Source organism: Diadema setosum, chromosome 20, assembly GCF_964275005.1.
Source record: "Diadema setosum chromosome 20, eeDiaSeto1, whole genome shotgun sequence".
Lineage (NCBI taxonomy): Eukaryota > Metazoa > Echinodermata > Echinoidea > Diadematoida > Diadematidae > Diadema > Diadema setosum.
The window spans coordinates 11,137,433-11,162,196 of record NC_092704.1 but is presented as its reverse complement, the minus strand read 5'-3'; the positions used below and the strand labels follow the sequence as shown (position 1 = coordinate 11,162,196).

The window sequence follows — 24,764 nt, the reverse complement described above, 5'->3', positions numbered from 1 at the left end:
GGCTTCATTTTTGGGGTAAGACCACTAGGATTTGGACAGGACATCACTTAACCGATTATTTGACCAAAAATGCAAAAAAGTCATTTTCACCAAATTGTAGATACAAGGTCTTGCCACCCCAGCAACGTTATATTTTTCTTATCAGCTAGCGTCGTAGTCGTCCTTACATTTTGATTCTGCTTTGTCCTAATTGTTTCGATCTCCAATGAATGCACTTCGTGTTATTGTGTCACTGTTTCATGCATCTCTTCAAGTTTATTATACTTGGGTACATTTTCTGTTTCTAAAATCTGAAGTTTGCTTCCATCCTGTTATAGAACGACAGTCTTGCGACTGCTGCCACCAGCCTCTGCAAAATTCTGGTGAGTACTGAAAGTTTTGTAACCCTTAACCCTATTGTAACTGGGCTATTTGAGACCAAGTTTTTACTGAGGGGGGTCAATTTGACCCCCCCCCCCCTTCAGATCTCGGCCGCCGATCACGTGATCGCCGCAAAATTTTGCCTGAAGATAGAGCTGGATGTCAACTACAAGATTACATCGTCATACAATAGAAAAATATTGCCTTTCTATTTTTAATAAATTAATTATGCAAATTTGTGCATGAAATCATATTTTCACCTATAACTCCATTAAAAAGACTGGAGGATTGCTAAATTTTTGTGTCAGAATTCCTCAAGACACATCAAACAATTTTGTGTAAAAAAATAGCTCAATTGAAATTAATTTCTTTTGTTTTTTATTGTTTTGTTAATTTCTTATGTATTTTATTGTTTTTTAAACCTTTTGTTTTCCTCTTTTTTTTTGCCAAAACTTGTTGCAGGCACTTTTTCAGGCTTATCTACACTAGTATTGATTAACTTCAATGGTTAAAAGTTGAAATAATCTAATTTATATCAATTTAACCAAAAAACACAATTTGCATTGGATTTGCACACGATATCATGAATTTGAGCTGTTTTTTGGTTGACATGCATATGCAAAACATTACGTAACTTCAAAACGGTGTACCCGGACGTCGCAAATTTGGTCTCCAAATATGCGGGAGACTTCAATGAAAAAAGTCGTGAAACGACGCGGCAAAAGCTTTGCGCGTTGCGAAATCGTGGCGTGAAACGTCGAGGGGGGGGTCAATTTGACCCCCCCCCGCAGTTAGAATAGGGTTAACATGCCGCGGTTTTGTACGTACACTGTATACTGATACACCTCTCTAGGGGAGTGTTGTTTTCATGTATACAGCCATTCACTGGTTTACCGCATCTTCGTTTTCTTTCCGTCACATTGTCATAATGATTGTCTTTGTCTCCTGATCTTAGAAAAGCAGACTGCATTGTATGCATGACTGATTTTAGTGCTGTAGTCACCCCCTGGCACATCCTTATTGCTACTTGTTGCCTGTTGACTTTTTGTTGTTGCTTTTGTTATTTATCATTAAGTCTTTGAATAAGTCTGGCAGTGAAGAAATAGCTCTTTGGCAGTGGCTGAAAAACTCAGTAGGCATTTAAAGGGGGAAAGAGCATTTTTTTTTGTTTTTTTGTTAGCTTTAATATCTTGGGGTTGATCACATATTCATGTCCCTCTTTTTGTCCCCCTCTTGTAGTTCTCTCTTCCACCCCCTCCCTCTTTACCCCCCCCCCCTCTCTCTCTCTCTCTCTCTCTCTCTCTCTCTCTCTCTCTCTCTCTCTCTCTCTCTCTCTCTCTCAACCAACATATTTTACAATGTACCTGTCCATCTACCTGTCATTCTGTCTACCTACCTACCTATCAATCTGGTGACATGGTATTTGCTCATGCGACATTTGATCCAGTCTTATTTTGGTAAGGGTTGTGATAGGTTTTTAGGTTTAGTCTGATGTTAGGATTAAGGTTAGGGTTATGTTTGTGGGTATAGTTTATGTTTGGCTTTATAGCAATGCAGATATTTCATGGGAGCAAATGTCTTGGAACCATCAATATATCTATATACGTGTATCTACAGTGTACCTGTCTGTCTACCCAGCTCTATCTTTTTATTTGTCTACATATCTGTCTGTGTTTCTGTCTGTTTGTCTATCTGCACTGTATTGCTCTGTTTTCTCCTACATCCTCCTATAAAACCAACATTTTTATTGTAGCCAGAACAGGCCAGTATCTTATCCTATGATTCTATTTATCCCAATGTGATGATGCCAGTATTTAGTTCCCTGGGAGTATCTTTCTCTTTCTTCTTTTCTCAGAGCCGCCCCCAGTGACAGTGGTCTTCTACTGCCACCATACCTTCCATGAAGAATGCCTTCTGTCACAGAACATGGTAAATCAATTGCAATTTATTCAAATTAATGACTCCTTGCATCCAGTTTATATTGCAACTCATTGACATATTGCCCTTCATCGACATAAATAAGCTCCAATTATTGAGTGTTTTAGTGATAACCATGGTAAAAGAAGTATTCTAGGCATCCCAAATGTATGCCAATTTTTTTTTTTTTTTTTTTCATCATGGCTACTACTTTAACACTGAATGATTGACAGCACTTTGAATGTTCACAATTGCACAACAAACCCATATGGGCTTGAACTCTCCAAGATAGTTGAAATATAAACTTCATGATTAAAAGTCTACTCCAGTGGACCAAGAATAGTGCAAAATATTCATTTTGAACATGAGTGTGCATGTGCAGTGTGTTATGCACATATACACAATCAAAAGTTGCATGAGTGATGGATTAGATCAAAAGTACTTGCATGAATTCTCGCCTCTGTGTTGTGGGATTTCCCCTTGACCTTATTATTCCTTCCTGATATGATTTCACCTTTCAACGTTGTCAGAATAATAATGGTTTTATATCAACTATGAGTGAGAGAATAAGGTGTATACAGAAGTAAGATGAAAAATATTACTATTCACAGATTGAGCTATTTCTTTAGACATAATCTGTCTTCTGTCAAATTTACCTTTAACACATTTCATCAGCAATATTGCTGATGTGTGAAACAGAGGACACATGAAAAAAAAAAATTGTAGGGAATGCTTTGTATAAAAAAAGATATAAAAATTGGTCAGCTCCAATGAATTCTGGTCGATGATGCAGCAAATTTATTTTTGCCTTGGGCAAGTATTTGCCTGACAATCAGTGTGATGCCCATCCCGGAAGTAATCCAGTCAATGGGAAATAGTGAAACATTTGGAGACTAAACTTCTCATCGTGCAATCATTCAGAGACAAAAGATAACTATTTTTAGAAACTTATACAATGTACATGTGTGTATGGAACCCTACACTGCAGAATGTGTTTATGACGGTTACTGCTGACTAAATTTATTTAGTCCATTTTATTGTAAATTAATGTTGTCAAGAAAACCGTAATCATTATTGCCTTTTATGCATCGTCTCTCTTTCCATTACAGACTCACTGTCTAATCTGTCACTCGCAGCGCCGCGGCCCAGGAAGTGTAGCATCAGCCTTTATGAGATGATGAACCCGACAATGCCCCCGCTCAAAAACACTCAAATGTGGCTGAGTGCACCACATAATTTTTGCATCGTGCTATTGCCCATTTGTACCCTTCATCGGTAATTGTAGTCACTTTACTGCTCATCGAGGTTATATTGCAAGGTTATATTGAATATCAGTTCTATCAGTTCCGAGCCAGAGGGGGTGCCAAGTGTATCCAAACTTTAGTGCAGTACAGTGGAACCTTGTTAAAACGAGGTCGGATGTAGCGAGATACCCGATATAACAAGGTCCTATTCTTCTTGTAATTCTTGTGTTTATTCATGATTTGGTGTGATGCTCGCTTTGAGGAAATTTCAGTGGTCCCAAATACATTGTAGCTTGTTATAGCAAAGTTCCCCTTAGTAGTCTTTTGCTAACTAAGTGAAGATTACAAAAGAGAACAATATCAAACCAAAATAAACATGTATGCAGGTCAGAAATAGCAAAAATTGGAAATTAGCATTGGTTCTAACAAGGCTGTTTAATGGATAGGGTTCGAATTGGCTGTAATTATTCAAAGTTATTTGATGGAAATTGGTTTTGAAATGGCCGAGTATTAAAAAAGAGACAGAAAGACAGATCCTGATAAAAGGTGGGACCCATGTTTTATTAGGACCACTTTGTTGTTTGATATCTCAGCCAGATCAAATCTGATTTTCATCAAATGAACTTTGAATTCCTCTTAGAATTGTATGCTCTTTGATATTTCATAAGAGGTTTCTAATTGTCTCACATATATTTTAAAGATCTACTACATGTAAATGGTTTATCTCCATAAATTTCTGAGTGCATTTATATATTGGGGCCATAGGTCAAGGTGACACAGGAACGTGTGTGAAAAACTGTTATTTATGGGCGAGTATGTTTTGTTTAGTGTTTGTTTGGCGCAAGTTTGGTAAACTGTTCTTATATGTACATCTACTCACCAGCTATGGAGGAAAGCTCATTGTCAGACTGAGAACTTTGTAAACGGCCTTCGTTGTAGACTTGAGTATTCATCGCACATGATGAAAAAGTTTCCATTATGACCCAACCAATGTAGTGAACTAAAGGGTTACATGTTGTTTTACATCATTTCTGTATAATTCTGTCGCGTCAAATGAAAATGTCGACCACAACTCATTACTGACATTAGAAATTTATTTGAATTAATAAACAGGCACATCATGTATTTTACATCGATTGAATGGCAATTAGAGCGAACATCATTCCAATCTATCGATCAAAATATACATACATCAATCTATGTCATTATACAAATGTACATGTATCTCATCTCCATCTCAGTAATAAATACATGTACACGTACAAAAGTACAGAAGAAGGTGAACAGGAACAAATGAATTACAGTGCTCTGAGCATGAAATTAAGAGATTTTATCTATCAATTATACAACGTACACAAAAGTGAGAATGCAGTGAAGGAGATACAAACTTTGTAAACAAATATATCAAGTCTGTCTTCAACCCATGTACACATGTATTACACTGTATGTTATCATTAATGATTAGATGTACAGTGGACTCCCGTTATAACGAAATGCTCGGGACCGGCAGTTTTCTTTCGTTATAACGAAATTTCGTTATAACCGAACAAATACAATATATAACGAAAACAAGGAACCACGTATATTTATATATCATATTATGTTTGCTGAATACTCATCATACACTGCAAAGCTATGTGAAATGTGATGGGATAACTGTATTACAATAATAAATGCAAGTTCCCCTCAGAAACTGTGTGTGACACAAGGAGCGAACACACAGTGGTGTGAAGCGTCCATCCATGCAGAGACGCTATAAAATGCTTGTTCCGCTACGTGTTTTCGAAAGCAATTCGCATTTCGTTATAACGGAGCACATTTCTCTTGATTTTCTTTGTCTGTGGCGCTCGGAAAAGACTTCGTCATAACGGAAATTTCGCTATAACCGTGTTCGTTATAAGCGAATTTTGTACCATAGACTTTAATGGTGATAATTTTGGGACCAGAAGATTTACTTCGTTATAACGAAATTTCGTGTTCGTTGTAACGGGAGTGCACTGTACAGCAGTAATGCTCACTTTGAACACATGTAGAAGTGAATTACGCACAGCTTTTGGTTGGCATGTATGAAAAGTTCCACACAATCCTGTATTGCTTTCTGTAGGGACAAGTTACTTGATGAGAAAAAAATTAAGTCATTGAACACAGCCTCATCATAAAAATACAAAATCCTGCTTTGTTTACCCCTGAGAATGGTATTGTACTTCCTGAATACCTTCAGATTCAGATTTACAATTGTTTTTGTACAAATGTGTTTTACATCAAGAGAATATATATCAATGCAACCATGGCCACACACTGGTCTTCAAGTGAATTTGGTATGCACAAATATTGTCGGTTCTTGTCATACACTGTATAACTTTTCGGTCCCTTGGAAATCAAAGTTGCAGAAGAATTATAATGAATGGAACCAAATCACCAGCAAATCGAGCAGGAGGAGATATTTTGACAAACAGGGTGATGCCTGTCATGAAGAATTACATGAACAGATGATATACTTCTTTGATTTGAGCTTTTTAAACATTCCATCCTGTTTTGAGGTAAAGTTATTGTGAGAAAGCCTCTGAAATGTTGCATAAAAATGACAATTTCTGGAATGATTGTATGTAAATGTTTCAGTTACATGTACCTTTATCAATTCCTTCACAAATACCAAGGGGCAAATAGACATTAAAAGACCAATACAAGAGTAAGTAGCATAAGCAGGAACACACTACACATGTGAGAGTCAAATTTATTCTCATAGAGAATGTAATAACGAAACAATAACTGTGCAATAAATTCAATATAGTAAAAATATAATACATGTACAGTTCTTCAGAAAATAAAAAAGAAATGTGATAATCCACACTCATCAAATAATTTTGTTGTTGAGAATCAGATGTCTAATACTTTTTAACACTATGTGGAGGAACAAGCTACACATTGAAAATTCTGCACACACTTGTATTGATCCTTGGTTACATACATGCTTATCTTGTTCATGCCGGCTTTTGATATATGATGTGTAGATAAAATATAGCTTTCTATATAAACATTCAATAACTGAGCCCCTTGTAGTCTCTGTGTGTTTGATTTTCACCTATATTACATGCCACTCTTGCAGGATCTCATGCCCCCAGTAGCATGGGGAGGCTGTGTGGTGGGAATGTTGGCCCCGAGCGAAGCAATCCTCGTTCGCTGACCACTGGGGTACATTTTAGACCCACAACCAGTGCAAGCCAGCCACGCAGTGTAGAATAAAATTGTCCATCAGCAAATAAGCTGTATGTGCATATAAGTGTACACTCATTTGTAACATTCAACTCTAGCCGACCTTCTTCAGCTGCATGTTTGCTGCGAACAAAGATGTACACAACTGATTACAGGGATTCCCAAATACAGCTTGTATATCCGAGTCGGGCCAGAATTCCTATTACATGGTCTCCCCATTCTACCAGGTCCTCGACCACAAGGGGCGTTCCCTTTCAAAGGCAACACTTCAAAAAAAAACGACATCTGCACTAATTTTGTCGAGAGCATCAGCCTAATCAAACTTGTCTAGAAAAAATATAAATTTTAGATACTTGTACAATCATGTGTACTGCCATTCCACTCCTCCCTCTAACACTGTACTGTAAATGCAAACATTTTTGCGGTACATTAATTTTGTGTATTTCACGCTACTTTTGGCTTGCATGAATGCTAGAACCCATACAAATATCTTCACAAATTTTTTTCTGCTCATTTCGAATGGGTTGACATTTGCACAGCACAAATTCAAGCACCTGCAAATGTTTTTGAGGAGCTCAGCACGAAAAATTAATCATGCAAAAATATCCACATTTACAGTACGTTTCACACTGCAACTATGCAGGGCTTGGTTTGAATTATAGAGGTAGAAAAGGAAGAACATAAATTTTCTGCCCTGAATGTGCATTTTCTACTGCACAGGAGATGCTCCTACGGAGAGGTAAAGTCAACCCTCCGGCTGATAAACAGTGGTTGGTTATGAACAGCCAGTATACATGTACACAATAAGACCCAATGCACAACAGTACAAAATATTGGCCGCAAAACAAAGAAAGCATGTTACATGACGATACTGGCTGCCAGCCAAATTTCACACATTACCAGCAAAATTGTCCAATGTTCCCACATAAGTATGCATGAATACCAACATTTATGCCACAAAAGACAGAGAAAACCCTATATCACGCTTAGATCGACATTCAAAGGGGAGCTGGTGACATTTGCAATTGAGATCAAGCACAAAAAATGAAGCTCTTCTTCTCTCTCACTCCTTGAAGTTAACACACATTTCTTGCAACATTGGCAGCACAGTGAGCAAATCTGATGATGCACTTTTGAAACTACACTGTACGTGTACTGTACACTATTCCGCATCATTTCAGAATCTTGGATTCATCTGCATGTGTGATTTAATCCTTTTTATTTTTAAACTCTGAGGTATCCAATCGTGGTGGGATGACGGTTGGTCAGTGAAGACTATTGCACAAATTTGCATATAAAACACATGTAGTTTGTGTCTCTGCACACGTTTGCCTGAATGCAAACGAATAATAGACTGATTTTGGCACATTAGTAGAAATGCACAGCAGTGATATTAGAGCTTAACAAGTAGGATAATGGTAAAAGGATTGCAGGTATTGGTACTTGAAGACTAAAAGAAAACAAAATAATATGCAGATCAGAAATAGCAAAAATTGCAAATAAACAATAAATTGCAGAACACAAGAGACTGGCACTGATTTTATCACACACCTTACAATAAAATGATGACCACTGATACCAAGGTGACTGAAAGCAGAAACGCTTTCAGGGACAACTTCACCTCAATGAGTAAATGCATCAATATCAGTAGAACACATCAGTGAAAGTTTGAGGAGAACAGGACAATCTGTTTGAAAGTCATGCATTTTTTAAGTTTAAAGGCTGCCTTCGCTGGATGAGAAGACTATCTGTAGCTTGTGATGACATACATAGAAAATATGAAGAAATTATTTTCACATATTTTCATTTTTCTCTCATAATATATGAGCCCTTGACTTGCCTCTTGCCAGAAGGTAGGGGGAAAAACATTAGCCTTAACATATGTCAGTAAGAAGTCATGGGAATATTCTCTTTTTCAACAAAAAAAAAAAAAATAGATTTTGTGGAATTCTCTTTACATTTTCCTTATACATGTATCATTCTACACGTTACATCATAAACTGCAGTTAGTCAATAGTGGTCTTCTCGTCCAGCAGTGACTGCACAGAAACTCTAAAAATTCTGAATTTTTGTATGGATTGTCCGATTTTCCTCAAACTTCTGCTGATATTGCTGCATTCACTATTAAAATCCACATGTATATCAAGGTGAGCTTGTCCATAAAGTACAGAAAGATCTTCCCAATTCACAGAGAAATGACATAAAGATGCAGACATTCCAACTCTCCCGCCTTCCATGGGAGATCTCCTACCGAAAGCCCATTTCGGCAAAATCTCCCGTTCTCCCGCTTAAGATTAAATTTCTCCCGCCCCGGCTTTGTGTCTCCCGCTTGTATGGTTTTGTAGATGCCAGTCAATTTCATATGCATGCATAAATAGGATCTGCATATGATATATGAAATGAAGTTTTATCAAGCGAAAATATGATATGAATCATTGAATTATTACTAAGGTAGTGCCATGGTATGATGAAAAATAAGCCTGAGACAGCATGAGAGAGCATCTAGAACCCTAATGACCTAAGGGAATTCGCACACATCAAGTTAGAGTCTCTATTTTGCTAGGGGTTCAGGTGGGAGAATCTCCAGATCAGAAGGTGCTTCGGGTTGGAGTCTCTGTAGATGTTCATCACAGGACCAGACATTGCACAATCAATCAAGCGGTTGAACGATCCAATAAACGTATTCACCCTACCTACATTGTACTCCAATTCCAATTAAAATACATGCGTTACTACCATTTTTATGTGACATAAAAGCACGTGCAAACACAAAGTGTAGACTTTATACATTGCACTCATCACTAGTTAGCCTTCGTACACATGAAGTAAAAGCACAGACGATGCCTCGGCAACTTTCACGTAGCATTCATCTCCGATACATGTGGAAAATCAAAAGGAAAACACACGACATTCATAAAAATATTTATACACATGTCCATATGTGTGTGTACACTGTCAATACATGGCTAGATTGGCAAGAACAATCTTTTGGTACAAAGGATGAAACACTTAAACAGCAGGCATCGAAATGCAAACAAAAAATAAAAATTATAATGACAGAGAAAGCACAAAATACTGTACACAGGGAAAATGGTTGATTTAGATAAGTTATTATCCCCACACAATATAACAAGAACACTTTAGGGCTGCTGCTACTAAAACAAGAAGTACATCTCAATCAAATTCAAAATAATCTGATACTACTCTATTTGCCATATGGCAACAAAATGAGAATCTGACCGTCAGTATCAGAAAGAGTACATTGTGAGAGTACACAAAACAAACAAAACAAAACCTTCTAAATTTGAGAAATATTCCCACTTTTCACTGCTAACCCTAAGTGTACTCTATGTCAAGCATGGACTTTGCAGCGCTGAAAGTAAATATCATTCTACGGCATGATGATGTGATAATTGATGGATACTGGGAGGTCTGGTATAAATTCATCAAATGCTTTGAAGGAGCCATGTAAGTTATGATGCATATCTAAGTGACCCATCACTCTGCTATCCTGATACGGTGGCAGACTTTAAAGACACAGAAATTGTTGGTTGGAACACTAGAAATTTGAGCTTTAAAATTAAAATCTATCCAAGTTGATGTCCTTTACTACCTTTTGGCCTCATATCCAAAACTAAGAACATTTTGAAGATCTAGACATCTCTTCTTAATGAAAGAAGTGATTGCAGTGTTTTTTAATTGCTCAACTGTGCTTAATTTCCTGCATAAAACATGACTGCATCTAATCTTCAAGGCAATTTTACCCAAATCATGGTCATGTAGAGGCTGACATTCTTACCTCTTCCAATGTAATTTTTTTCTTCTTTCTTTCTTTTAATAAATCATACATGTTTATAACATTTAGTGGAGCAAATCATATAATGTACACAACAAATATTTCAAGAATCTCGCGAATTGGGTGCTATTCACGAATTTAAAGATGAGCGAAAATATTGACTCTGATCATGATATGAATGTGACATGCGCGTATACATTTCTCCATTCAGTACTAAACTCCACGATGCCGAATTTAACCACTAACAAAAACGTCACGAAGTCCCGGTCCGTGAAAATTTAGATTCGCTATATATATGTTGTATACAGTACTTTGTGCAGCAGCTCCCCTCGAGACTGCCACCTTTGCATGAGCTTTTTATCTCTTTATGTGCCATCATGGAAACGCCCTGTGTGCCACATTATTCTGAGACACCAACGTTGTCATGCTTTGAGAAAATATTTCTGTTTTGCAAATCTATACTAATTTTCAAGTTGTAGAGAAAAAACCAGGCTTCGCATTGATGTTCATTTTATGACAAATCTATTATTGATTTTCTCTCAAATGACCAATAGCTACATTACAGTGAAGTCATGATTTTTGCACACAAAACAGCGACAGAAACCTCAAACTTTCACGCAAATGCAGAAGGGAACACTGCTTGCTAGTCAATCCGGTCACCACATAAAGTGCAAGATTTATGTGAGGGGAACAGAATTCCAAGAAACGCTTTCATGGTATACTGTGGTATTTGGTGATTTATCGATCTGTTTGGGCGGATTTGTGGGTTTGAGCAGAATATGGCACGAAGTTGGCACGCTGTCGACTGAGTCAGGGGTGCGAACGTGGCACATAAAGTTATAAAATTACAACTTTCCCAATACCTACAGTATAACATTACCATCATTTTTAAAGCATCATTTTACCCTCTAACCATGAGTATTATGTCTATAATGTCTTCATATTTGTGTTACCTTTTCAACCATGCTCACACACTCATCATTTTTCTTCTTCTTCCAAGGAGGCACAACCTCCCTGAAGTATGGGGTATAGTACATGTATGTCTCACAACTTTAATACTTCAGCATGTCCTTTATCAACATTCCTCCTTTTGTCTGATGCACTGTTGATTTCATTAAACAGCACACAGTTATTCCATGATGTCCACTTGTGCGGAACACTTTGATACATGTATGTATATTCATCCTACAGACTTGCCTACATTCTTCACACATTGTGCTTTGTCATCACTCCGTTCTCCTCAGCTCGCAGAATGCTTGGCATTTCACACAAGGCACGGATGATTACACTTTCCCTGTGCATGCATAGTTTGCATTACTAGATTTATAAGCGCTATTTTTAGGCACAATCTTGCTTTCCACACAAGGGATTACATGTACACTACTATTTATGAGCTGTCAACTCACAAGACAAGTAGCTACTGCTAACATTCTACACAAATGCTTCTAACTTATCACCCAAGATATGTGTTTGTCACAGTACAGAAAAATTGTACATAGTACAATCCGTCATGTATTATGTTGTATTACAAGAATGGCATCCCTGTTCATGATGTTGAAGTTTTTGCATGCACATTCTGGGCTCTGCAATACTGGGAACTTGGAGCACAAGAAACTGTCACTTGCATAAGGAACTGTCGCTTGCATTTTTCTTTTCTCTTTCGATTCCAGATGTTGTCAGTGCAGGAGGGCTTGTATTTGGCTTGGGGTGGGTTTTCCTGTGAAATTTTCAAAAGAAAAAGTGCATATTGGAAAAACTGATTAGACAAGACCATTCAAACACTTCTAATCTTTTCACTGATAACAATGTACAATGAGGTCACCCTGTTATGGTTTGGAAGAACATCATTTGAAAAATATATCTTGACAAAACTACATCATGTATTTTTTTTTTTTTTTTGGCAAAGCCTTTATTTGCATATTAAACAAAAAACTAGGTATGTCTCCGCTGTAGTGCATTCATTTTCCCAATACACTCAGTCTACAGAATATCTCGCCAATTTCTATCAAACACCATGAGAAAAACGAGCATGGAAACTTCTCTGATTCCACTTTGTTCAGGAAATATGGCTTGCCAGCAATATTTGATTACAACACTTCATAATCTGTCACAAATACAATTCATATGAAACAATTCTGGGCATACAGCTGTATTTTATGTTATGTAGTCACCGAAACAATAGTGAAAGAAACATATATAGATGCAGTTGCAAAATACAGTAGGTAGCACCAGTAAAAAAAAACATTCAGAGCATCACAAAAGGGGAAAAGTACATGTAGAATTCAATCAATTATGATTCACACATCCTTAATGCATGACTGGGGAAAAAAAAAAGGATTTGGGGTAAATGCTTGTTGAACATTCTACAAAACAGATGATGCACATGTCCATGTTTGTGTGTCGGTAGGAGTAGTGTGTATGCGGTAACTATGGAAACTAGTCTACAACTACTAGTACCTCTTGGTTAAACAGTTGCCATAGTTACCTTACTTTGTATGCACACCATTCCTATCAACGCACTCAAGATGTAAGATATGCACCGCAGTTGTTACCAGCTGCGAGGGCAACAAGAATTGCAATTAATCAAGCAAGACATTTATCAAGCAAATATTTCAATCTTGTTATTGTACCATGCCCCCCCTTTTTTTTATGTGACTTTACAAATGCACATCAGAGACTACAGCATAGGGCTTTGCTGTTTGTTTCTGATCTATCTGGCACATGAAAGACAGGAGAGTGAGAGAATAAGATTTTGCAGCACCCTAAAACAACAGAGTTTTATAGAAAAGGAGGCCCATGGTGCGTTTGGTGTCATTAAAAGCACTGCTACGAATTAGTCTTTGCATAGATATAGAACTGCGCACTCAAACAAAAGAAAAAATGAGAAGGAATCAGGAGATTGAAAGTTGGAGATGAATGTGGTTCTTTAGGAAGAATGTCCTAGCTTTAAGCATACATGACATTGACACATACCAGAAATAATGCTAACATAAAAAAAAAATAAAACTAAGTAATTCCAACTCGACATCTACAATGTAAATTGAAAATATGCAATGTAAGTGACCACTAGAAAAATAGATGCATTACGCAACATTGATACCACCAAATCAAAATGTCCGTACAGCCTTTCAAGGTTGGCAAAGAATGTTCCATTCAAAGATGCACAAATGAAAGACGAGACATAAAAACAATGCAAAGATGTGGCATAAATCAAAAAACAAAGTTGCTCTAATTTGTCAATAGCATTGACAGAAAAGAGAAGGTTGTTTGAAGTCACGAAAGACGGCATGCTGTATTTACCCATTACGTTGGAGAATTCGACACTGCATCATCTCCTAAAATGAAACGTATGATCAGCGAATTATTCAACAAAGATCCCGCAGCTTCCAGCAAGAAATGAGACTTCTTCTTTTCGTACCTCTCAAGGTACTACACTGGATGTCAAATTCCCTTTAATATTTGGTTTGCTCACAAAGAGAGTCTCACAGAGGAGTTTTCTTTCTGTTTGTCTGTCTTTATGTTTCAGTATGGACACGTAAGGACACATTTCCTTTCAGCCAATTTTGGATACAAGATGTCACCGTATTACTTGACTAGTTGACATCCAAATGAATTATGTTTGCTTCATCTGTCCAATTTGCTCAGTTTCTAATCTCTCCCTTTTAAATTTGTTACTTCCAATCTCTTTTAACCCATTGAGGATGGGCTGAATTTGCTACAACACACATTTCCCATAGACCCTTGCCCGAGTATACTCATGACTCATCCTCAACGGGTTAAGGGTATATCTCTCTGTAAACTATTCTTGAGCTTTACAAGGGAGTTCCCTTCGACCAAGACCTTATCGCTTTGTCTTTGTTTGATCCTGCACACACAAGCAAACTTTAATTACTATAGCTGAAGTCCTTTTTACATAAGGGGCTCTCATAAATGAAGCTGCTACATACGAGCAAACCACACACTATCATACAGCATACATCGAAACTGCTTTGTAAACCTGATTGACTGCCCAACTAACAGTTGTTCATACACTGTATATCACACATCCACTCTCTCTATACTGACACATTTTGCCCTTTGTCATTAAAATAACAAGGCCACTTTAGACATCATTGTTCACCCAAAACCGACATAAAGGAAAGTTTACCTGGCACTATTGTACAGCGGAACACCGGCATACGGGTTTGGTACTTGTGTAGACTGCTCATGTTGGGCTCTTGGCCTCCGAAGGCGTACAGGTGTACGGGGACTGGCAGGTGGTAGCGCCCTTTGCTGCTGTCCGGGAATTTCTCCACGTCGCAACCTTCGTTGGCATATTGCACAGACTTCAGGTACAGACTGTGATCCGTCTGAGAGCGTTTCTGCAGTTTCGGACGAACCTGTTTATGATGTTCCCTTCGTCGCACGTTTGTTCTATTTCTTTGCTTAGTCCTCTGTCGCTCCATGAGCAAAGTCGCCATGTTTGGCAAATCGTTGAAAGACTTATGGTGCGCATCAGACGCAATAGGCGCGTCGTCCAGTTTGTGTTGCAGCGATGTCAGGCTGTTTGACCGCGGCCGACCGCTGTAAGGAAATTCGTCTGCCGCTGTAAAGCCGGCATTGTCAAACGCTAAATGATCCTGTGACTTTGATGCCTCAGTTAGGCACAGGTCATCGAGAGTGCCATTGAGCCGTATGAGTGGTGTTCTGTCTGACTGTGAAATTGGCATAACCTTGATTACACGATGTGAATCCAACAAATAGTTATTGCACAAATCCGTCACATGGACCTTGTTGTTCATATTCTCATTGATGTGACCGTTCTGCACAGCAGACCTCTCATCGAAGTCATTAATTTGCACTCTTGGCACCGCCCTATCTCTATGTTTTCCCATCCTTGAGTCCACAGAGCTCACCTCTCGATGGCCATTACACACATCCCTTGCTGACACCGTTACAGCTGCGTGATGAGAGACACTCTCCCGCTCAGGAGTTACTCTACCCATTCTCTTCCTCCTGGTGTTACACATGGAATCCTTGTGCAATGAGCTGCCAAGCAGCTGCTCCCTACTGGCATTCAATGCTTCCCAGACGGGAATAAATATCCTTGACTCATATAAATCATCCTCTTTCTCCTCGTTTTCATCATCATCATCATTGTCATCATGACTATCTTCCTCTCCTTCACTTTCCCTACCCTGCCTATCTCCACCCCGTGCAGCATCACCATTGCAGTCATCCGTCATCTGCACGTTGCCACGGTGACCATCTTCCACAGAGGACGAGTCTGGGCTTTCGCCCACCAGTGGGTGCACCCTGTTCTTGAACGTCCGCGTCCTGCCGCGCGACTTGCCCTGTGGCTCCAGCGCGTAGGCTGGCGAGGAGTGGGGTCTGGGGAGGGGCGTGACGTGCAGGGAGGACTGGCTGGGGCGCTGGAGGAAGGGGGCGGAGAGCGACCGCTCCTCCTGGGGAGGGAAGAGGGCATCACTGTCTGGGATGTTCATCTCCAGGGTGTGGTGGACCGTGGGGGATGGGATGACACTACCCTTGTAGGACATCTTTGTCCAGTTCTCAGAGCCTGCAGATACAGATAGTCATGGTCACACATATAATACTGATGAAATATAGAGCCTGTAGACATAGATCAGTTACAGTAACACATATAACAACGATGATATAAAGTGTTATGGTCACACATACATGTAACACTGTTGAAATATCAAGAACTTTTGAGATAGGGAAATCCTATAATCGAAGTTGCCAAGATCACTGATTTTACCTCATTGTAACCAGAAGCTCATTTTAAACATAACAAAATAGAGATCAGCTAACTACAGAAATGGAAAATCAGGACGGCTGAATTCACCTTATTTGAAAGCATTATGTTGTTTGGAGCAACCTCGTTATATTGGGGTTTCCCTGTATAACTGCATTTTATTTCCCAAGTCATCTCTTTTAATATGTAAACAAAAAAAAAAAACACACACAAAACAAAAACCCTAGATGAAAACTTTTTTTGGTCACAAAACACTATGGCATTGTTTGTTAGAGTTCTTGTTTAAATCCCTTGCCAAAGCATTGTTACAGATGTTAAAGAGCATTATTTGCATTGTCATGCAGTCAACAGGGGAACACTGCACTTCACACACAGCAAGTAGCATCCTTTACCAACTCAACCAAAGACCATGCATTCGAGGCTTTGTCACTCAATGATACCAAGGGATGTCAATCTAACTTGTATATCATATGATCACATTCTGAGAGCTGAATAACCACAATTTTCTGTCATGTGAAAAAAAAAAAAAAATGTAAATACACATTTACTTTTTCTGCAATAAATGTGCTGCAATACAATTTAAGAGAGACAGTATTTTCAATGAAACCTGCAGCACTGTTGGCGAGAAACAGTAAAATACGCTTGGAAAAAAAAAAAGAAGAAAGTGGCAGCTGACATATCTGGATACTGCATACACGATGTATGATACCGACAGAAATAAAGCCAAGCCCTGATAAAACAGAGACAAAACCTAATTTCAAAGAGGACTCACTGTAGCTGAAGACCCAGAGCTCACTCCTGAGAATACCGCCCGAGTCCTCGCCACCGTAGACCATCATTGAGTCCCCCAGGGTGACAGCCGTATGACCGCGGAGGGCCGGTGGTCCCTGCCAGAAATGTACCTTGCTCCACTGCCGGCAGTCTGGCAGGAGAAATCATGGGACATAATATGGATTAACCCAGTTGTGTTCAAAAGGTGTGACTACCAGGGTATCCTAGAAAATTGTAAATGGTAGCATATGGGACAATGGTTTGAAGAGGGTTAAACAACTGAGGTGGGAAGGAGGAGGTTTCGGGGTAAAGGAGTAAAGGAAAGGGGAATGATGTTTGTATGCTGGGGTGTAATTATTACAAGTAAATACAGTCAAACCTGCCTTAGCAGCTACCTGTCTATGGGAGCCACTTATCTATAGCACCAACAGAAAAAAAAAAAACGCTGAGACAAAAGCCCTGTTAAAGACCCTGTGTATAGCAGCTACCTGTCTAATGCGGCCAGCAGTCACATATTTTGCTTCCCAACGGCAGATTTTTACCTGTCTATAGCGGCCACAAACCCGATGGAGCCGTAGTCGAGCCAATACTTCAGCGTGTTTTTCTGTTTTGTAACCATGCCAGCCATTCATGGTCAACGTTCAGTGATCGTAGCCACTGCATTCATCACTTATTTAGTCATAATAATGCACTAGTATTAAGCTTTCTTCACGACTGTACACATGCTAGTGTGCAACAGGTGATAAACACCGGCATTGTTCAATGCAGGAAACACATGTGCGTATACATATCCACATACACGTAAGTACTTACAGATGTATACAATGATGATACATGTACATGTAAGCAAAGCACACAAATTTGGATAACTTGTCTATAGTTTGACTGTAGAAACAATACTTTGACTGTTCCAACCAATTTTTGAGACTCTTTGTCATTCAAGAGAGAATTTTCTGAGGAATACGCCCCAGACACCATGGTATCATGAACTTGCTACAGCATTTTTTAATAGTATCATTGCAGGACTAACTGTCATAGCCACAGCAAGTAAACTTTACTCGACTACTCTTTTTGGGAGGAGGGAAAACTTAACCTCATTTCCTTCATGAGTGGCAATTGGCTTGCTTGGTCTTTAGCACTTGTTTGCTTTTATGTTTCCCACAACAATCCTGACTATTTGAAATGACTGATCCACTTACAGCATTTCATTTCCTAACAGAAATGGAATAAATAACCTCTTGCCTCATATCAATGAGTGAGTAGGTGCCCTTTTGATTGATTATGCAATACAGTGGACTCCCATTATAACTAAGCCCTCGGTTCAGGCAGTTTTCATTCACTATATCGAAATGTTGTTATAACCGAACAAATAAATAATAAAAATACATAGAGTGGATAATGCTGCTGCCTGAATTTTTGCTTCGTTGTAACCGGCATTTCGTTATAACCATGTTCGTTATAGCAGGAGTGCACTGCTAGTTTGCGTGAAGCGTTTTTTTCTTTTGGAAATTGTGACCTTACCAAAGTCCCACTTCCACATGTCTTTTAGAGGCTGGAGGTTGTTGGAGCCACCGTACACGAACATGCAGCTGCCATGCATCACGGCGGAGTGTCCATGCCGAGGGGGCGGGGCGGGTTCCTGGTTGTTGTACACCCATGTGTGCCAACATAGTGTCTCTGTAGTGAAGAGATTACATATCAAACGTTCATAGAAAACAAGTCATAAATACATCTTAGCAGATTATGTGGATTACTGGTCGTCAAATACTAGTCAGTGATTGGTTAAAAAAGATAATGTGAAAGCTGATTATTAGTGATGAGGGAGAATATTTTCGTGCAAGCAACTGAAAGCAGCATATAGGCAAATTAGGGCACAGACTTCTGTGTAGCCCCTGCACATGAGAGGTGATAAGACACTGATTGTGAATAGATCAGCACATATACACATACAGTAGCTGCAGTTATGTTGCTACGGGCTTGTTGGTGCATGATGCTGCGAATATTGCTCCCCCTAAAAAATCAAGCTTTTCATCATGTCGCCCCCAATTTACTTTCACCGAGCCATATGATACAAGAGATGATGATTTGTGTTGTTGAGGTGATACAAAATGTTTGAATCTCAGGGTTTGATAGGCACATTAAACCCTTAAATGGCTTGTCCTTCATGTCTTCTCCACATCTAACACAAGCAAAACCTAAATAGGTTTACACCAATATTTTGATAATTCAAGTGACACACAAAGTCTCAACATAGCAAAGATTGTCTCCATAGCTGATACAAATCTATGAGGCAGCTTCAAACTAAATTGACACATATGTGAGTTGTAAACTTGTGCGAGTAGTAACTGGCTACATTGGTCACCTTGGTCATACGTCCACTCAAGCTTACCAAAGTCCAGTGTCCACATCTCATTGGTGGAACCCTTCAGGTCAATGTGGCCCCCAAAGATGTGCATGCCGTCTCTGTGCAGAACGACCGTGTGACCCCTCCGGCTTGCTGGGGTCATGACCTCCGAACAGATGACCTGCTTGCTCCAGACGTACTGCTCCAGGTCAAGCATCCAGAGAGCGGTCTCGTCAGGATCATCAATGCCGCAGAGACCCCCAAAGATGTAGATTGTATTCTGCACACCAAACAACATATTTAAAGGGACTGTACAGTACTGGTTGAGGTGGAGGATTCATGTTTTGAACATTCCTAATGAGATAATGAAAAGCCTCTTATGAAATATGAAAGAGCATGCAATTTTAAGAAGGATTCAACATTTATTTGATGAAAATTGGTTTTCAAATGGCTGAGATATCAAAAAAAAGTGCTAATAATAAAAGGCGACATGCCACAACTTTTAATAGGATCTCTTTGTTTCACCTTGTTTTTGGATATCTCGGCCATTTCAAAACCAATTTTCATCGAATAAACTTTTGATACCCCTTAGAATTGCATGCTCTTTCACATCTCATAGAGTGGTTTCTGAATATCTCGCAAAATGTTAAAAGCTAAATCCTCACCTCGACCAGAACTGTACCATACCCTTTAACATTTTGAAACTATTCTGAAGAAAATATGTATTTTCACTGAGGATTATGATGAAAAATATGTGTTTAAGTGCTTACTAAAGCGCTCTCTTTTTGAACAGTTAGCCATGACTAAGTAGACATTGTTCTTTTTATCTATCCTGCATTCAATCCTTATGTATACTGTGTGTGTGTGTGTGTGTGTTGTGTGCGTGAGTGTATATAATACATAGACATGTATTCATGTGATGGTGTCTTGTCTATCTACTTGACTTCACACAGCATTATTTGTAGTAATGTTGCCATGTGAAGTACATTGTATATATAGTTTTCCTTGTGTACGCATCCTAATACAAGCACAAGATGCTTTCAAGGCTGCCTGGCTTGAATCATAAACGCCACTATTATGTGATTTTGTGTTTAATTTTGTTGAATAAATGGCCTAAATTGGCATCAATCAATCAATCAATCAATCAATGCATTCATTACCTTGTAGCCCACCATAGTGTGATCCTGGAGCAGGGGTGGGGCATCCCCACGACACTCTATCTTTGTCCACACGCAAGGGCCTGGCTCGAACCGCCACATGTCCTTGAGGGCGATGTTACCACACACCCCTCCATGCAGGTAGATGGCACCATTGTGGAGACAGGTAGCATGCTTTGCTCTTGTCATAGGGGCCTTTTATTGCAGAGAGGAAAGGGTAATGACACAATTACTATTATGAAATGGGCTTTAGAATCTCTGCAATCTGATTGGTCAATTGTCATGCATTGATTTTTACTGATCCACACTGAGCCATGCGTCCGTAAAATCGGAACACATGTCTCAAGTCTTGCATAGGGTAGTAGGTGTATCGGATGCATGATGGGGAAAATTGGTGTATTTCATGAATTTACGCACCCAATTTATAACACAAATGATGCACAGGCCTATTTCATGGATCAGTGAGAATTGGATGCTCTCATTTAACTTTGGAACAGTCTAAAATCCACTCGCTGCACTTGTGGGTTTAAACAGTTCTAAAGTTAAATTTGCGCATCCAATTCTCACCGATCCACTCTGTCCTGTGCATCATTTGTACATTGGCCTCACTGTGGAAACCCTCAGTGCAATATGCAACATTATTTCCCGTATCAGGCATCTGAGCTGTGGTTCTTTGAAATTGTATTCCCCTCTTCTTACGCGTAAGGTTACGCGCCAGCAGGGAGTTGAGGAGCAAATTTTCCATATTCCCCGCTTTGACAAACGCCCATGGGATTTGCGTGTTAAAAACGAGGGGAATATAGCATCCGGGCACTTGAGCTCCCAGTGAGGAAAACTTGCTGTTGATGACAGTCTCTCGTGGAGTAGTCTCGCGACGAAGGGCAAATTCCCATAGGTTAACACGTAAAAATAGGGGATGATCCCTGCGCCTGTGTGAGTTAGCTGTTATACGCGCGCCGCGTACCTGAGCTGTGTATGGGCCTATAGGGATGCAGCGCGTAGTGTAGTGTAGAGCTCAAGCTGGCGTCGAGTGGAAAATTGTTAAAATTTACATTGTAATGATTTATTTTGCTGCTCAAGATGCCTGAAATGGGTAATAATAATGATATGGACTGTCTACTTTCGGGGGATACGACATTAATTGCCCTCACTAGAATTGTATTGCCCTCGTCTTCGACTCGGGCGATACAATTCTAGTTCAGGCAATAAATGTTGTATCCCCCTCAAGGCCAGTCCATATTATATAAATATTCAGCGGATACACTAAACACTGTAACATATTTGACGGCAATGTAATTGATGGCATGTAGGAGCATCATTAACGTACTATGAGGTGAAGGAAAATATATGACATGTATGCCTCCTTTCACATCCAACGAACACGCATTCTCTGAATGTCAACATCTGCTGCTAAAGCTGTAATGGCTTATGATAAACACATCAAAGACCATACATTTGGTTAAATAGTAAGAATGGCAAAACTATTTGGGAACTAACATTGAAAGTGCTGCTCCCCTAAATACTCCATCTCTCCCTCTCTCTCTCTCTCTCTTTCTCTCACGCTATATGTTTCTCTCTCTCCTGGATTATGTCTCTGTCCCTTTCTGATTTATTCCATCAATTCCATCCATCTGTACATGTGTGTGTCTCTCTCTTTCATTCTCTCCTCTATATCTATCTCCCTCCATATCTTTTCAGCTATCTATATATCTATCTCCCTTCATATCTTTTCATTTACATATCTTCCTCCATATCTTTTCATCTATCTATATATCTCCCTTCATATCTTTTCATCTATATATATCTCCCTCCATATCTTTTCATCTATCTATATATCTCCCTCCATATCTTTTAATTTATCCATCTATCTCCCTCCACATCTTTTCATTTATCCATCTATCTCCCTCCATATCTTTTCATCTATCTATATATCTATCTTCCTTCATATCTTTTCATTTATATATCTTCCTCCATATCTTTTCATCTATATATCTCCCTTCATATCTTTTCATCTATCTATGTATCTCCCTCCATATCTTTTCATCTATCTATATATCTCCCTCCATATCTTTTCATTTATCCATATATCTCCCTCCACATCTTTTTATTTATCCATCTATCTCCATCCATATCTTTTCATCTATATATTTCCCTCCATATCTTTTAATTTATCCATCTATCTCCCTCCACATCTTTTCATTCATCCATCTATCTCCCTCCATATCTTTTCATCTATTTATATATCTCCCTTCATATCTTTTTATTCATCCATCTATCTCCATCCATATCTTTTCATCTATCTATATATCTCCCTCCATATCTTTCCATTTATCCATCTATCTCCCTCCACATCTTTTCATTCATCCATCTATCTCCCTCCATATCTTTTCATTTATATATCTTCCTCCATATCTTTTCATCTATCTATATATCTCCCTTCATATCTTTTCATCTATCTATATATCTCCCTCCACATCTTTTCATTTATCCATCTATCTCCCTCCACATCTTTTCATTCATCCATCTATCTCCCTCCACATCTTTCATTCATCCATCTATCTCCCTCCATATCTTTTCATCTATCTATATATCTCCCTCCATATTTCTTTTATCAATCTGTATCTCCATTTATTATCTCCATTCTAGGAAGTCTGTCTATTCATAAATCTAGCTACTTTGCTATCCACTCAAAGATGCACAAGCGTCTCTATTCATTTATCTAGATTTACATTGTATCTATCCAACAATTTTCTCGTTTATCCATCCAACTGTGGTCTATCCATCTGCATCTCCATCTACCTACACCTATATATCTCTATGTCCATCTATCTATCTACCTACCTAACTCTCTGTCCATCTATCTACCTATCTATCTCTCTGTCCATCTATCTATCTACCTATCTATCTATATCTCGGTCCATCTATCTACCTATCTATCTCTCTGTCCATCTATCTACCTATCTATCTATATCTCTGTCCATCTATCTATCTACCTATCTATAGACATGTCCATCTATGTATCTACCTATCTATCTATCTCTCTGTCTATCTATCTACCTATCTATCTTTCTCTCTGTCCATCTATCTACTGTATACGCCAAATATATCGTGAGGTTTTTATTTTCGCGAATTTCGCGAGTCAGGTGCTATTCGCAAAATTAAAGACACGCGAAAATATTGACTCTGATCCCGATGTGAATGTGACGTACGCGTGTACACATTCTCCTTTCAGTACAGACTCCACGATCGCGAATTTAACCACTCGCGAAATCGTGCGGAATTCCCGATTCGCAAAAATTTAGACTCGTGAAATATACGGCGTATACAGTATCTAATATCAATCTATCTAGCTATCCATCTACAAGTATCTATCGATTTTAGCTCTACAAGTACCAACCTACCTACATGTTCCTATACAACTGCAATGTACCGATAGTATCTTGTTTCAGGGAAAAACAGATTAAGAAAGGGGTAATGTATAACTGATGACTTGATGGTCGGAGGACTAACCTGGGAGCTCTCGGGGAACGTGTGGGTCCACACAAAGCTGTGGCCTAGGTGGAGCTTGGTGCGGGCCAGACTGGGGTGGGCACTGGCACTGACCAGCCCATTGGTCAGCATCGCTGGGCTGCCCACAGGATTAGCCACCCTGGTCCACTGCGGAAAGGGGGGGGGGGGAGAGGCACATGAGGTGAAAAATTTATTGTACAATCCAATTGATCAGGTTAAACACAACAACAACATCAAAAAACGGTTTAACATAATATTGCTACTACCCAAAGAAAATGTTGATACTGTGAATACATTGTATCAGTATACCAAATGGGCAGCTACGCAAAGCTCCGAGTCCATTCAGAATGTCAATAATCTGTAGTAGGTGATTGTAAGACTTTAGTGTATAATAATTGAAACATGGCATGCAATGCAACAAATGATAGCCAAGGATAGAACATGCAATTCAAAGTAATGTACAGTGTATGTGATGTCCTCCTGTTGGTTTGAGTGTCCATATGCATGCATGCACGCACGCACAGTACCGCTTTGTATTATTTGTTGAGTCTCTGTGCAAACAATCCTGAATGGTAGGAATGTTTTTAGTATGTTTGCATTATATGTATACTACATAGAGTGTATATTACAATGTAATACACACAATTGGTTACACTGCACGTAATGAATTTTCAATTACCAAAATCTGACACCTTCA

At 39.0% G+C, this 24,764-nt stretch overlaps 2 protein-coding genes across 2 annotated transcripts in view; one reads left to right on the top strand and one right to left on the bottom strand.

Moving 5' to 3' along the window:
• Positions 1–6,555, top strand: part of LOC140243398 (vacuolar protein sorting-associated protein 41 homolog) — a 36,899-nt gene extending 30,344 nt beyond the window's left edge. The window contains exons 23-25 of the mRNA XM_072323079.1: positions 318–362; positions 2,216–2,289; positions 3,387–6,555. Of these exons, the coding sequence (XP_072179180.1) occupies positions 318–362; positions 2,216–2,289; positions 3,387–3,455 (188 nt within the window). The 3' untranslated portion in view covers positions 3,456–6,555. The remainder of the gene's footprint in view (positions 1–317; positions 363–2,215; positions 2,290–3,386) is intronic.
• A 5,576-nt stretch (positions 6,556–12,131) lies between these two features.
• On the bottom strand, positions 12,132–24,209 carry LOC140243921 (uncharacterized). Its single transcript, XM_072323592.1, has 8 exons — positions 24,068–24,209; positions 20,561–20,752; positions 19,446–19,680; positions 18,578–18,733; positions 17,058–17,207; positions 15,737–16,087; positions 14,678–15,688; positions 12,132–12,247 (listed from the first exon to the last, which is right to left on the bottom strand). The coding sequence occupies exons 1-8, from the start codon at positions 24,176–24,178 to the stop codon at positions 12,207–12,209; spliced, it is 2,247 nt and encodes a 748-aa protein (XP_072179693.1). The 5' UTR covers positions 24,179–24,209; the 3' UTR covers positions 12,132–12,206.
• Positions 24,210–24,764: the final 555 nt, after the last annotated feature.

Excerpts from the sequence above, each read along its gene's own strand:
- LOC140243921 (XM_072323592.1), bottom strand. The coding sequence starts at position 24,178 with ATGCTGACCAATGGGCTGGTCAGTGCCAGTGCCCACCCCAGTCTGGCC. Across the intron at positions 19,681-20,560 it reads ACACTATGGTGGGCTACAAG|AATACAATCTACATCTTTGG; the intron begins GTAATGAATGCA and ends TTTGGTGTGCAG. Across the intron at positions 17,208-18,577 it reads CATGTGGAAGTGGGACTTTG|ACTGCCGGCAGTGGAGCAAG; the intron begins GTAAGGTCACAA and ends TTCTCCTGCCAG.